The sequence below is a fragment of the Eretmochelys imbricata genome, chromosome 10, assembly GCF_965152235.1.
Source record: "Eretmochelys imbricata isolate rEreImb1 chromosome 10, rEreImb1.hap1, whole genome shotgun sequence".
NCBI classification, from domain to species: Eukaryota; Metazoa; Chordata; order Testudines; family Cheloniidae; genus Eretmochelys; species Eretmochelys imbricata.
In genome coordinates this window covers 77,191,847-77,207,790 of record NC_135581.1, presented here as the reverse complement: position 1 = coordinate 77,207,790, position 15,944 = coordinate 77,191,847, and the positions used below count along the sequence as shown (strand labels likewise).

General features: G+C 44.0%; 1 protein-coding gene across 4 annotated transcripts in view; it reads right to left on the bottom strand.

The window, feature by feature from the left end:
- LRRK1 (leucine rich repeat kinase 1) overlaps positions 1–9,487 on the bottom strand; it is a 105,744-nt gene extending 96,257 nt beyond the window's left edge. Inside the window, exons 1-2 of one of the 4 annotated variants that reach the window (XM_077828354.1) lie at positions 9,359–9,487; positions 4,384–4,599 (exon numbers count right to left, since the gene is read on the bottom strand). In XM_077828354.1, the coding sequence (XP_077684480.1) occupies positions 4,384–4,450 (67 nt within the window). In that variant the 5' untranslated portion in view covers positions 4,451–4,599; positions 9,359–9,487. Of the gene's footprint in view, positions 1–4,383; positions 4,600–5,409; positions 5,529–9,160; positions 9,261–9,358 lie in introns of those variants that run through there. The other 3 variants (XM_077828355.1, XM_077828357.1, XM_077828356.1) reach the window with 3 other exon arrangements.
- Positions 9,488–15,944: the final 6,457 nt, after the last annotated feature.

Genomic DNA, 15,944 nt, shown 5'->3' with positions numbered 1-15,944 from the left:
GTATGCATCCGATGAAGTGAGCTGTAGCTCACAAAAGCTTATGCTCAAATAAATTGGTTAGTCTCTAAGGTGCCACAAGTACTCCTTTTCTTTTTGTAAACTCTCTCTCTCCTGCCCCCTGCCCCCTTCTCCCATCAGTGTGCTTCAGCGGGAGAGGACAGCTCAGCCTCTCACCTGCTATTAGTGAGGGGGCCGGGACTGATGGGGGCACCTACCCACTAGAAAAGGGGCTGAGCCAAAGGCTGCTTAAGGCACCAGAGTCTCTCTTCCACATTTGCAAATCTGACCCCCAATGCAAACAGAGCAGAGATGGAGAAGGGGGCCTCTTCTTCAAGGAAAGCCGTTCAAATATGGATTATGCTGCTACTAAGTAACCAAAAGTAGTTACTATCTAATGGTGTGCGAAATTTTCTCCGAGAAATTGCTTTGCAGAGTTAACTATTTCATGAGGAAGCCACTTAAAATGACCCTGCGAGATCTCACAAGCGAAGCAAGGTCAGGGTGAGTCACAGCTTGGATGGGATACCTACAGGAAAGACTTTTCCGTGATGCAGGAAGTGGGGTTGGTGATGTGCAGGCAGCTCATTTTCATCTGAGTCAGGCTGTGTCTACACTTAAAATGCAGCAGCACTGCCAGAGTGCTTCAGTGTAGACCCTCGCTGTAGTGGCAGGATGGGTTCTCCCATCACACTAGTTCATCCGCCTCCCCAAGAGGTAATAGCTAGGTTGATGTAAGAATTCCTCCATCAACACTTTGCTGTCGACACCAGGGGTTAGGTCAGATTAACTATGTCGCGCAGGGGTGTGGATATTTCACACCCCTGAGCTATGAAGTTGGGTCAACCTGACTTGTCAGTGTAGACCAGCCCTCAGTTCTGAATTAATGCCCTAGCATGGTTGTAGGCGCCTCTGTAATGACAGGAATGCTACCTTTCAGGTGAAATAAAAAGGTGGATTGGGCCACACATGGTCAATCAAAGATCTTCTTGCATTTTTCAAGAGACATAAGGGCATTAAACCTCTGGGCCGCTCTGAATTCCAACTCATGTAATTATGCTCTGGCCACCTAAATCTGCAGGGCAAATTTATGTTCTTTTTCCTTCAGCTCCTACCCTATACTGTAATGCAATGTGTCTCTGTGCCATTGGACAGCTGATGAATTCCAGTGGTGGGCAGCATGATCCTTTTACTGTACAGACTTGTCTCAGTGGGGGGTTGTAAGGGTTTAATTAGTTAATTTTTGTAAAGTTGCTATGGAAATAAAAAGTATTATGATAGCGATCATTATTATTTCTTTAATATTAATCATTACTGAAACCAAGGAAGAGACTCTCTCAATGTTTTTGTAGTGTGGCCCAATTCCCCTTAGAAACCATCATACAGAGGTATCCTGGCCACTCGGGGGCTCAGGACCACATTTATTATTGCACCTAGACAGGCTTTACCAACAGAGGTGTCACTAAGTATTTTTCAAAGGAGAGCCCTGATGAATTCAATCAACAGTGATTACCTTTCTGTAGCTTTCTTGAATCATCCCATAGAATTTAATAGAGAATTATATCCCTGCTACAAAATTCTATAAAATTAGAAAAAATAGCACTCTAGAAAGGAACTAATTCTAATTATATAATTTGTAGAGTAACTTCTTTAGAACCCTACTGAATTGCTGCAAAATCCCGTTTGGTTTCATCTCCATTAAATTCTATAGAACTTTTCAATAAGGATAAAGATCTTTTGATTCACAAAAGGCAGGAATATCCCCCATATCCCTACACTTGCCCCATATGGGTCACAATGCTTTCTTTTAATAAGCATGATATTAATGTGTAATAGCGAGGGGAAGCAGAGGTGGGGTGGGAGTGAGTCAATTATTTAGACAGCTGAAAAAACAATAAATATTACTCTGCACTTCTATAATGCCTTCCATCTGAGGAACCCACCGTGTGTTACAGACATTGGCTAATTAAGCTTAGCAACATCCCTGGGAGGTAGCAAAGGCTATATAGGGAGCACTTCACATACCACTGAAATGCAGCTACCTCAGAGCGGGAGTAGAGCAGAAGTTTAGCCGGACACAAAACCAGCATACAAGTTAGGGCAGGAATAACATATCAAGTTTAAACTGCAGGGGGAACTTAGATACACAGAATGGGAGAGATTCTCTGCTGGTCTAACTTGTCACAGCTCCACTGAAGTCAACGTAGCTAGGACAATATGCTCCAGCTTGAGGATCTGCCCCAATGTTCAGCTTTCATGAAAAGTGGCCTAGGATTGTAAGGCTGGTAAGTGATCAGAACACAAGTGTGATTTCTCATCTGACAGAAGGGGCTTCCAGCAGCACATGGCCTCCAGTACCCTCCTGGATGCAGTAGCCAGTTACTGAACCAAAAGACCATTACACTATGTGTTAGAAGCCACCCATTCATATACTGACCAGAGCTACCCTGCTCAGCTTGTGAGAGCTGATTGGATCCCAGCATAAGATGACAGGACTACAAGAAATACCTCTACTGGAATCCCTGATATTTACAGATGAGATGCTATGGCCTATTATTATTCCCAGTGGTTCGTGCACAATGAAAGCAGCTGACACCATCTGCATGAAAAGCATGAAAACAATACATTCACATGTGAAGGTTTAATGACTCACTGCATTCCAGCATTCAAGTTAGGTAAGTAAATCCAAATGGCGAACAAGGACCATCTAATCTAAGGAGTGGAATGACTAGCTGACATAATTCATCCTTGGGAGAAACTAAGCAATCCTTAACCAAAATAAGTTTAAAAACATACAGCATACACACAGGGAGCAAACTTCCTGAAGTAGTACATGATTGAAAACCTAACCTCAATACCACATGGCCAATCTTCCCTATCCCTACAATTTCTTACACACACAATTCTATGTATAGTGGTTATACTGGTGTGCTTTGTACACTACATGTTACTTGTAACTTACGGCTCATTTTACACAACAAAGCAATATAAAAATTTCCATGAAGAAAGCCAGCTTCTTCATGAAAATTCTTTTCTATCATTAAATAGAAAAACAGTTTATAGCTTTTTTTCCCCTTCCCACCTCATTATTTACACACAGACAAACTTGTTTATTTACCTTCTCTTTGAAACACTGAGGAAAATCTGTCAAATCAGAATTACAGGCTAAAACTGTTGGTGATCCATTAAAGTCTGCTAATAGTTACAGCAGATTAAAATTCTTCTCATGGTTTATAATTTAGTATGCCAACAGAAATGAATTCAGATTTCCAGAAAGAGAGTTTAGACATACAATTAACAGTTTAAGGCAAATACCAGATTTAATCCTTATTCCCAAGAGCTCCTGATCACTGTACAAAGATAAAGCTTTAAATATAGAAAAAAAAGCCACCACAAAATAATCATAATACATACGGGGAAAGGAAAGAGTTCCCGGAGCTCTGTGTGACACTGGTGCGAAATGTCTTTGATAAAGGTAAAAAGGCCTCTGAATAAAGTATCAGGCATTGCTTCATAGTTGCTGATAAAATCCAAAATAAGGTTGCTAAAACATTAGCCTCTTCTGAGCTTTGCTTACTCACTACCCAGCGTCAAAAACACCTCATCCCACACTTCTAACGCAAAGACTGCCTCCTTATGAATTGTTTATTATGGGGGAAAACACACTAATATAATAAGCCAAAGACTGGTTCTTGTTACTGAGACATAACTGTTTTTGACTTGGAGAAAATTAATGTTATTGTCCCGTGATTGACAATTTTGGTAACAAATATAATATTTGAAGAAGAAATTATCACAACAACAGAAACTAACCTGAAACATACATCACCTTTTAAAGAAGGATTTCTACCTATGGATTCAAAATATTATTATATAAACACAAATTTTCTAATCCATGCTACGGATTTTTAACCTTAAATTATCAGTAGTTGCTGACTTAAAGCTTATAGTACAATAGGAGCAGGATCTGTTCAGCCTTAGGAATGATGCTCTGATTTTAAAAGCTTTGGTACCCTGAGCACATACTACATCAATAGCTGGCAGCACATTTGTATTCATGTGCTAAAAATTATGAACCTCATAACACATTTTTGAATCAATGGTATGTGATAGAAATATTGACTAGTTCCACTTGTAAGGAACACTGTTCCTTCTTTATTAATAGATACGTGTCATTCTTCTTGCAAATAAAATTAACTGTTACATTTTGTAGATTCTTGAAGATATGGTCTTGGATATTCAAAGCAACTTAAGGGAATTAGGTGTTTAAATCTCATTGAATTCCAATGGGACCTGTGCACCTAAGTCCCTTGGGCACCTTCAAAAAATCAAAGTCTAAATATTTACTGCTGCTCCAAATAGGAAAGAAACAGCTGTTCCATTTACCATTTTGGTGCTCCATGTTGCATTCTCGGCTAACAGCGGATTCCTCAGTTCCCACGCACCAGTACATTCTGGGCTGCAGTTGCGAAGTTTCAATAAGCCAACTTTCTGCAGCATTTAAAATTAAATGGTGTTGTCAAAGTCAAACGAAATCTCTCCAGGTGCAGGATTGGAGTCACTGCTAGTTGTCACAGTCATGAAGAAACACCATCTGCCCTGCTTTAAATAGAAAAGAAAAGAAAAGAAAAGAAAAGAAAAGAAAAGAAAAGAAAAGAAAAGAAAAAGCAAACACCATAAATCATCCCAGCACGGGAATGGCAAGATGTTTATTCCTTTGCACATACAAAACGTGCTTCTCTAGACATTACCTTGCAAAAGTGCATTCATTTCATGCCAGTGTAAATACAATTTATTATATAATACTTTAGCTACCCATAGCGTGAATCAACAAAATAGCGTGACAATGTCTCCACACTAAAAAAAGGGGGCTAGTCTCAATTTCTCTCAGCCAAAACTACTAAAGAGACTACAGTCAGAGCTGGGATATTTTGGATAAGGAATGCAGATCTAGTTTCTGACTCTCAGTGGGCTAGTGTAAAGGCTGAGCACTGAAGTGGTGTATACCTGCTGGTGGGAATTCTTGAAAATTCCTAAAGAAATTCCACTTCAGAACCATCTTCAGTCACAAAAGAAGTCGAAATCTAAGCAGAAATTGTGGATCCCAGTAAGAGTGCACTTGAGAAACTCCATATTACCCCCAACAAATACTGTTCTGGTTACCAAAAAGGGGAAATCCTCTATGGAAGGAAAGAATACAAGGGGAAAAGAAGAGCACAAACTTTGTATCTAGACCTGTAATGCACAAGGATTTCATTGCAAAATAAACAACATTTTGCAGGAACATATCCAAGGAGCCATATTTGATTTCCAAGAGCTACAAATTGTTCGTTTCTTTTAACCACCCTGCAAAATTAGCAATGACCAGGGCATTGATTGTCTCACTCTCCCAGGGAATTTTGAAGTTCTTACCTGTTTAAAGTCGAGTCTCTGAAATTTTCTCTCTTTTTAAAAGTCTCCTGTCTAACACTGCTGTGGCATTTACAGTATGCACACAACTAGCATACTTTGTTCCTTTATTTTCTGCTTTCACTTTCAGTATGTAAATTATTTCATTAATGTAACAGAGCATCACTAAAAAGATCAGATTTTAATCCATTTCTTTCATGTCTGCTGCATGCCATCAAAGGCATGAAAGGAAGCCCCCAATTCAGCAAAGCACTTAAACATGTGCTTAACATTAAGTATGTGCTTATGTGCCATTAAAGTCAATGAGACTTAAGCAGATGCTTCAGTGCTTTACTAACTAGAGCTGTTTGTTGAATTGGGGTTTAAGAGCAAGGGCAGTACAAAATACACTCGTCCTTCAACGGATCTGGATTCCGCTTCCTCACATTCCTCCTTCATTTCACAGGACTTTAAGTCCAGTTGGCAATGCATTACAAAACCTGTGAATGGCAAGTGATTCATTTCTATGCAGAGGTTTGAGTCTGGTCCTACTTTATGTCCATACAGACAAATGCAATTTCTAGTGATCCCCACTTTGCGGAGCTTGTCTGGCAACAAAGACCAAATGCCCATTCCAGCTACTGCTTGCCCTAAGGCTATGTGGATCAGTGGCATATTAGATTTTAAAGGTCATATTGAATCGAATTTTTTGATGCTTTCAAAGCTAGGACATGCATTTTTGTGTGCTCCTTGGTTGCCAGTAAAATATGTTACAGCTTGTGGGAGTACATGCGTGAGCCAATAACAATGTGATTGACCTGCTTTGGAATTAGACATGGTAAATTCTACTAGCCAGTCATTACAAGATAGGGAGTGTTTGCTTACCCTGCACATGTCTGATTTGACAAGTTCACCTTTTTACAGATCCGATTGCAGTGATCATTTAATTCTAATGGTCTATATTGCGGCTGACCCAGGATTATACTCCCTGTAAACCTGTAGACAGAGAGCAGGGCCAGATTCACTAGGTGGGTTATGTCTCTTGTGTGCCACTGAGGTGGGTGAAAAGAGCAGTAACCCAACTGCAAGTGGCCAGCAGAGTGTTTCTCTGTGGTAGAATTGCACTCTCTGCTGATGCATGTATACTGCAGCCAGTCCCCGCACCTCTGGCCCTTTTCCCAATGCAGGGGGTATCATTGGAGCAGGTAAGAGGCACGGCCGAGCCCTGCTATGCTATGCCATGCCAGTCCTCAACTGGTACATGGTCTGTTAAGGACCCCACATCAGTAGCATAACCTAGCGATGTTTGGCGGCAGCTCTAAGTGGCATCAGGCCTTGAAGATCAGGGAGCCATAACCTCCATGAAAAGAAAATGAGGACTTGTGGCACCTTAGAGACTAAAAAATTTATTTGAGCATAAGCTTTCGTGAGCTACAGCTCACTTCATCAGATGCATTCAGTGGAAAATACCTGATCACCCCCACTCCTCCCTTTTGTTCTATAAAGAGGATCTAGTCCATTATTTTCAAGGACCAACATGGGAATTATTAAATCAGCAGATAATTTGGGTCACTTCATGTGAAACCACCCAACAATGATGGGACAAACAACTTTAGGGGTTTTGTTTGTTTTGTTTTTTAAGACAACTAAAATAGCAAAAATATTTGCCGAATAACAGAGCATGTCATTTTGCAAACTATTAACACGGGGGTTCTCTGCTTTCCAATGCCTGCAGTCCAAGATTTAGTGTGTGTGATATTTCTGCAGGGTTGAACGATTGACATCGCAGCCAGTGGCGGATTTAGAGTTAGTGGGGCCCTGTGCGCAGCTTCATTTTTGGGGGACCCCCCTGAGACCCAGCCAAGAAAAAGAACATTCTCTCTTATCTCCCCCACCCCCCATTTTTCATTCTTTTTTTCTTCATCCTCCTCCTATATTATAAGTAATAGGACGTAAATGACAATAAAGTGAGGTACCTTGATTGGGGCACGAGGTTGGGGTGCAGGAGGATGTGCAGGGGACTGGGCTCTGGGAGGGAGTTTGGGTGCAGGCTCTGGGCTGGGGCAGGGGGTTGGAGTGTGGGAAGGGTGAGGGGTGCAGGCTCTGGGAGGAAGTTTGGGTGTGGGGTGTGGGCTCTGGACTGGGGGTTGGGGTGCAGGAGGGGTCGGGGGGCGGCACTTACCTTGGGTGGCACAGCTCCCAAAGTGACTGGCGCACCCCTCTGGCAGCAGCTCCTAGGTGAGGGGGGGAACCGGGGGTCTCTGCGCACTGCTGCCTGCAGGCACTGTCCTTGCAGCTCCCATTGGCTGGAGCTCCCAGCCAATGGGAGCTGCGGAGTCAGTGCTCGGGGCAGGGGACAACGTGCGGGGACACCCCCCTCCCCCCCACAGGGGCTGCAGGGACATACCAGTCGCTCCATGAGCGGTGCGGCGCGGAGGGAGGGAGGCAACGCAGGCAGGGAGCCGCTTTAGCCCTGCTGCTGGCACATTTCTGCACGCCCCCTGCGGAGAGCGGGTCTCCGTGGGCTGCCTAGGGCAGGGGCGGCATGTGGAGCCACCTCCGCCCCACCAGGGGCACGCAGAGACGTGCCAGCAGCCGTCAGCTTCCGGGAGCAGCATGGGGCCACTGGCCACCAGCCACTGAATGCAGGCAGCCTGCCTGCCTGAGCCCTGCTGCGCTGCTGGCAGGGACCCGAGGGCAGGTTGTCAGATGAGATTCGTCCTGCATTTTGGGGGGCCTCCTGTCACTGGGGGCCCCGTGCCACCGCACTCTTTGTTTCACAGTAAATCCACCTCTGATCACAGCTCAAATTCATCTTGATCATAACTCCACTGAGTTACATCAAGCATGAATCTGCAGAGCAGAGCAGAGACTAGTTCTTTCCAGCACACATTCAGACTTATGTGGCATTTCTTTGCAGTACAATCCATGGCACACATTCGCACAATTTCAGAAATTATGGGGGAAAGTAATTTTCATTTTCTGGACTTAGTGCCCATTAGATATTTGAAAATCATCCCATTCATGATTTCAGGAACTCCTAATCCAGTCACTCTCTCCCATAGTGACCCTGGGGGATGAGGGGGTGGGGGAAGGGCACTGTGTCTTTAAAAATCAATTTCACTGAATCTGAGACTACAAAATGCCTTAACCATAATTATATTATTATTGCATGGTCTCAATACAAGACTGAACTAAGGTTGTTGGGATGTTTTACATATGCATTTCTATACCTTAACACCTTTGAATTTCTTTTATGTATAACCTGAATTTCCTGGATTTGTCATGGTTGGTTTGGGGAACACGACTATAATGCTTTTTACCCTTAAGATGCTGATACATACACTCAACGTTTAACTCCAATAACATAGATTTTGTCCTGGAATGTATAGTAACTATTGACTATTAGACAGGCTGGTGTTACACAAGATTCTGTAGTTTCTGCGAGATTCCTCTCAGCAGGACTAGGAGCAAGGAACAATATATTTTAATGCAGATTTAGATTCCATTCAGCATCTGCCCAGCTTCTCCTTCAAGATTCACTAGCAGGCAAATGGCTCACTTTTAGAGACAGGCTAAAGAAATTATTGCCAATTTTTTAAAATAAAATCGTATAAAATATTTTGCATTCACAGCCCTTTTCATCCAAAGATCTTAAAACACTTCAGAAACATTCATTAAGTCTCACAATACCCCTGTGAATGTATCAGACCCATTTTGTAGGTAAGTACATTGAGGCACATAGAACTGCAATGACTTGCCCAAGATTACTCACCAAGTCAAGAGCAGACTGGAATAGCATCTTGAGTCCTTTGCTCAAACCAATGCGTTTGAAAACAGTGTTATGCCACATCCAAGACCAGGGATGGTGTCAGAGGTATTCACAAGGTAATATTGTGGAGCATGAATGTGGATGAAGCAGTGTGAGGATGTAGTCACACTCAGAAGCGGTATTAATACCTCTAATACCTACCAAGGCAACAAGAAGAGAATGTGGCTCTTGGTATTTGGTTAGGGCAAAATCCCTGCTAAACAGCAATCCATCTTTGGTCTTTATAGGAAGCCAATGTATCCTCAGCGGTCTTGGATCACCAGAAACTCTGTGAAGAAAAATAGAATCCAATTACTTCTATAGAATCATAGGACTGGAAGGAACCTCAAAAGCTCATCTAGTCTAGTGCCCTGCAACGACATGCTGGCAGACACTAATATCACTCATCACGTGTAATAAAAGCAGACAGAGTGAAAAATAAAGCACCCAGTGCTTATTTAGATAAAGAATGTTAGAAACATACAAAAAAATAACAGAAGTTGGAAACAGAAGAGAGTTTGTATTCAAGGCCAACCCTTTGTACCTGTTGCATTCTCCACTGGATTGCCACTTTTCTCCTAATGTCCCATGTGACTAAATCAGTTGTCACAATACCATGACATTGCACCTCATCGTTCAACTTAAGTCATTTGTCGAGGACTTTTTTAAGTGCTCCGCAAGTGACACATGTCAAAATTGGGAATCTACCTCAAGTTTTCGGATAAGTGACAATGCATTTGTACACTGTTTCACTGGTCATAGCAGCAGAGAGAGGGAGAACTAGTGGTCAGAGCAAGGACTCCTGGGTTCTGTTTCCCCCCCTGACAAAAGTATGCTGTGTGACCTTAAGCAAATCACGGGTAAATTCTATGTGCATCCATTTCCAAATCTGCAAAGTGGTTATATTATTTATCTCCCTCCAGACACATAGTAACATTTGATTAATTACTATTTATGAAGCACTCTGAAATTACTGTCTGAGAAGTCTATATTAGTGGAAAGTAATAATAATAATAAATACTCTGTACTATAAAAGTGAACTGTTTCTATTCTGGAGCCCCAAGTGCTTCCTGATGGCTGTTGTAATGGTGATTGTATAAAAAGAAGTTTTTCCTTAAAGCTAATATAGGCTATTTCCCTTCAACAACCAGCTTTCAGGAAAGGACAACAGCTTCCTGCTTATGACTTATTTAACCCAAACATTTCCTTTATGGATCCCAAATTTAGGTTCTATTAAAAAAGACCCCAAACAATCCACATTTATAGAAATGTTTTCTTTTCATGAACCTCTTCTCACTCTTTTATTTCTCCTGAGAACCAGACTGAGACAGGCCCTGAGTTTCTAATCACATAGGCATGTATTTAACTTTACTCACATAAGAAGTCCCAGTGATATCAATGTGAGCTTTTACATGAGTAAAATTAACCATATGCTTAAATGTCTGGAAGCTTGGGGCCTTAGACCATAAGGAAAAGGGATCTAGACTTGTTGCGTGCTATCTAATATGTTGCCTGTCTTTATTATTCTGTACAAACACATATAGAATAAACAAAAGGCGAAACAGACGAGTATAATTTCCTCTTTCAGAGCAGGTGAAAAGCAAACAATGTGGCCGGCATAAACGATTAAAAATAAATTCGATCTTTAAAATTCTGATGAGAGCGGGTGAAGAAATGATTTGCCCTCCCCCCCCCCCAAAAAAAAATATTTTGGCAAAAACAAACTTTTCTTTTTAATTAAAAAAAAAAAATTAAAACCCTAAAGTTGGTTTTTTCAACAAAAACCTGAAAACGTCCAAAGAAAAACATTTGGTCATGAAAATTAACCCTTTGTCAAAAAGCCACTTTTCACTGAAAAAAACCCAATATTAGGGCAAGCTATTCAACTAGCTCTAACAAAGATAAGGAAAGTGTTTCAGAGTAACAGCCGTGTTAGTCTGTATTCGCAAAAAGAAAAGGAGTACTTGTGGCACCTTAGAGACTAACCAATTTATTTGAGCATGAGCTTTCGTGAGCTACAGCTCACTTCATCAGATGCATACCGTGGAAACTGCAGCAGACTTTATATATACACAGAGAATATGAAACAATACCAGCAGGACAGTGGGGTGGGAGGAGGTATTGTTTCATATTCTCTGTGTATATATAAAGTCTGCTGCAGTTTCCACGGTATGCATCCGATGAAGTGAGCTGTAGCTCACGAAAGCTTATTCTCAAATAAATTGGTTAGTCTCTAAGGTGCCACAAGTCCTCCTGTTCTTTTTATAAGGAAAGTGGTTACCCCACCAGGGTCCCCTTGACTGCGGATTACCAAAGAGCAGCCACAATGTAAGCCATCCAGAGGGCCAAGCCGCTTCAAACCTCAGGTGTGACTATCCTGCTGCTATTTAGGCGCCACACCTCATTCGCCATAGGCCTGGCAAAGGTATGGAGCGCAGTGTGCCCCATTGGGTCCCTTTCAAGGGCCTGCCCTGTCCCCAGCCGGGGGGGGGGGGGAAACGCTCCTCTTCCCTATGGCAGCATCCCCTCCTCCAGGACCGACTTCAAGCCCCTTTTCCATGCAGTTTGTGCCCTTCAAGAGCACCCGGCTGGAGCGCTCCTGAGGACGGCAGGGGTGTGTTTGCCAGCGCGGGGAGGGGCATTCAGGAACAGGGCGCCCGTACTATGGTGAGGAGGGCCAGACAACTACCGGCCTGGGTCGCCCTAGGGAGACCCCCGGCTTCCCCCTCCACGAAGGGGAAACTGCTGCTGCAGAGGGCAGGGGGTTGCCAGCCCTGCTGCGGGGCCTGCAAGGGGAAGAAGCAGAAGCAGAGAAACCCGGCGCAGCCCAGCGGGGACCCCGCGAAGCCACTGTACCTCCTGTCTCCCCCCGGCGGGGCAGCGTCCCTGCGAGAGGGGGGGGGCACCGCTCGGGGGTGCGGGGCCGGGACGCCGCCGCCGGCTGCTCCGGCCACAGCGACTTTCGGGCTGGGGCTGCGCGGGGGGGCGGCGGGGCGGGAGAGAGGCGAGCGGGGAACCAGGGCTGTGCGCAGCCTGCCGGGGCAGCCAGCACTTCCTCAATCCAGAGAGCAGCGGGGGGGGGGGGGGGGAAAGGGGGCGGGGGGGGGCTGAGTGTGTGTGTGGTTGAGTGTGGGGGGAGGAGGAAGGGGAGTGTGGGGGGTGAGTGTGAGGGGAGGGGGGAGGAGAAAGGGGCATGGGTTGGGGGCTGAGTGTGTGTGGGGGGGAGGAGAAAGGGGAGTTTGTGGGGGGGGGTGAGTGTGAGGGGAGGGGAAGGAGAAAGGGGCATGGATGGGGGGCTGAATATGAGTGTGGGGGGAGGAGGAAGGGGAGTGTGTGGGGGGGTGAGTGTGAGGGGAGGGGGGAGGAGAAGGGGGCGTGAGGGGGGGCTGAGTATGTGTGTGGTTGAGTGTGGGGGGAGGAGGAAGGGGAGTGTGTGTGGGGGTGAGTGTGAGGGGAGGGGGAGGAGAAAGGGGCATGGATGGGGGGCTGAATATGAGTGTGGTTGAGTGTGGGGGGAGGAGGAAGGGGAGTTTGTGGGGGGGGTGAGTGTGAGGGGAGGGGGAAGGAGAAAGGGGCATGGATGGGGGGCTGAATATGAGTGTGGGGGGAGGAGAAAGGGGAGTGTGTGGGGGGGTGAGTGTGGGGGAGGGGGGAGGAGAAGGGCATGGATGGGGGGCTGAATATGAGTGTGGGGGGAGGAGAAAGGGGAGTGTGTGGGGTGAGTGTGAGGGGAGGGGGGAGGAGAAAGGGGCATGGATGGGGGGCTGAGTATATGTGTGGTTGAGTATGGGAGGAGGAGAAAGGGGAGTGCGTGGGGGGGTGAGTGTGAGGGGAGGAGGGGGGAGAAAGGGGCATGGGTAGGGGGCTGAGTATGTGTGTGGTTGAGGGTGGGGGGAGGAGAAAGGGGAGTGTATGTGTATGTGTCATTTTACATGCACACAGAGGTATATAAGGGGATTGGGCAGTGTTTTACGCCCGCTTTGCTAATGTGGCCACTCTCACAATTTGATTAAGGGCTTATCTGCACAGTGCTTTAGTCCACACCAGAGGGGTGTAAAGTTTAGTCTGCACTTGCATGTCGCACACAAACTGGCCCTTGTGAGCCCTGCTGGCATGCATTAAAAGTTCTGTTCTGTGCATAGTGCTGTCTAAAACAAGTCTACATTAACACGCACTAGGAAACTTTTTGTGCACACCAGCAGGATCAGATAGTGCACAACACGCTAGTGTGGGCTAAAATTGACATCCCTCCAGTCCAGATTAAAGATTAGATGCTTTTCTAAATGATAGGGTCTAGGAATTATTGTTGGGAAGCGTTATGGCCTGTGTTATACAGGAGGGCAGACTAGATGATCACAGTGAACCCTTCGGTCTTTGGAATTGATGAATCATGTAGACAAGTTTTCTAGTAGTTAGTATTTTTCTGAAAGCCCCCCCTCCTGGAGTTCTACGATTGCATGAAAAACTCAGATTTCATTTTTTAAAAATATATGCACTTCTGTAACCATAAAGGCAAATAAAAATTCAGAATTTATTATTTTTATAATTCCTGTGATTTTTATGCCAATGTCATGATTTTTTCTGGCCTCATGCATGATTTTTTTGTGTTTGAGCCTGGCAATCAGTATTGCCAAAAGTCCTGCGGCTGCCTCCGAATCATGAGATTGGCTTAAAAAACACGAAAACTTTAAACAAAAACATTTTGACACAACAGGCCAAATTCAGAGATGATGTGAAAGGAAAGTTAGTGAGTGGGTGCAAGTCTGATCGCAGTGACGGGTGGGGTCATGGAGGCCCCCTTGGGGCTGTCACCTGATGTGTTAAGACTACCCCTGAGCCCGTTTTCCCTGCCAGCTTGGGACTTCAGTACCCTGTCTGGCTGAGCCAGACACACTAGCCTGCTACAAACACAGACCCAGGTCTGAACCATGTCCCCCACAAGCACAGGGTTGTTTTTTTTGTTTCATCCCAGTCTCTCTCCTGCAGTTTGTATTTGGGCAAAACCCACTGCCTCTAATGGAAGGTTTACTGGATGACAGGCTACTGCAAGAGTGGGCCCACTACATCCTCACTGTTGCTTACCTTTTCTTAAAGGGGCCATATCAAGCAGTTTAGGCTAAAATTGTAGGGCAGGACGTGTATATGGAACGGAGAAGCAGCGGGAATGGGTCGGAAGAGCTTTGTTTTATCAGGCACTTACTAGCTACAGGATGATAGGGAAAAATAAAGGCCCTGGCTCCCAAGCAGGGACTAGGGCTAGCGCTATAGTAGCAATGGTAGGGGGAGCTGGTACCATGATTTGGCTTTTCATCTGAGACTTGATCTTGGACATTGGGACTCTTGCATATGGATCTTGGGTAGTAGGCTAGGTACTCTGGTTGTTAAAGCTCCAGCTACCCAAAGCGCTTACGCAAGGCCAAAGCGTGTGGCAACATTTCCAAGCCGTGTGTGTGGTGATGCAAGGGTGTAAATGATTGGACAGGACTAGAGAGAAGTTGTGGAAAGAAGCACAAAGGAGAGAGGAAGAAGCAGAGGACACCATGTAAGGAATGAAGAGAGCTGGTCCAGAAACAAGCCAAAATGTTCACAAAAATCAAAATTCCAAATTTTGTAAACTTCCAGACAGCTCCAGAATGATAATGGAGTGGGGGGGGTGGGGAGAAAAGAAAGAGAAAGATCGCACCTGTAACATTTATACAAACCATACCACAACAAGTTAAACATTTTTATTAAGAATTGAAAAGCTAATATTAAAAAAAGATACCCATATTCTAAATATATACATGAGGTTTAACCACATATAGCATTTCCATGTTCCTTCAGCTATAAAAATACATTAGATTAACTGTACTCTAATTTATAAATATATTTTTAAAAAATTAAGCAGTATTTCATATGAAAAGTATTACTGTGCAATGAAGAATATAAATCCTCTAACGGGTCATTTTATGTTAGTGGCTAATGTTACTTAATATATCACTTAGAAAATTCAGTGTGTAAAGTCAAACCCTGATTTATACAGTAAGAGAATACATTACTAAGTCATTTGTTTAACTTGAGAGGAAAAAAAAGAGGTGAAAATATTATATATAAAAACCAAATGCTAAAAAAGATTGTACATTTCAGATGTTGTCACGTTTTCATTCCCCCAAGATGTTTATCAAACAAAAAAAAAATACGGAAAGCTATATTGGTTATTATTATTCCAGTTTCATTTTACTATTTACCTTGCCTCCAGATCATTTGCTTGTAGCTCTAGAAAACGTAAGTTGGCAATAGTAAAATGCTTGTCTGATAAGACAGTTGAGATCTCGCTAAATGTACTATAAAAATAGAAAAGGAGTACTTGTGGCACCTTAGAGACTAACCAATTTATTTGAGCATAAGCTTTCGTGATCTACAGCTCACTTCATATCACTTCATGAAGTGAGCTGTAGCTCACGAAAGCTTATGCTCAAATAAATTGGTTAGTCTCTAAGGTGCCACAAGTACTCCTTTTCTTTTTGCGAATACAGACTAACATGGCTGTTACTCTGAAACCTATAAAAATAGAAATATATTTACAGTTTTCCCATTTGGACTTTCATGGGATCTCTTCTGCATTTAGATGGGGAGATGTATCTGTGGAAGTCCCACCTCCAACATCCATGGGAGAGCAGACACTCTTCCCTCCCCCCCCAGCCAGTTGTGTACAGCTGTCAGTGGTATGTTATTTATGAGTGATCAGAGATTAAGGAGTACAAAAGCC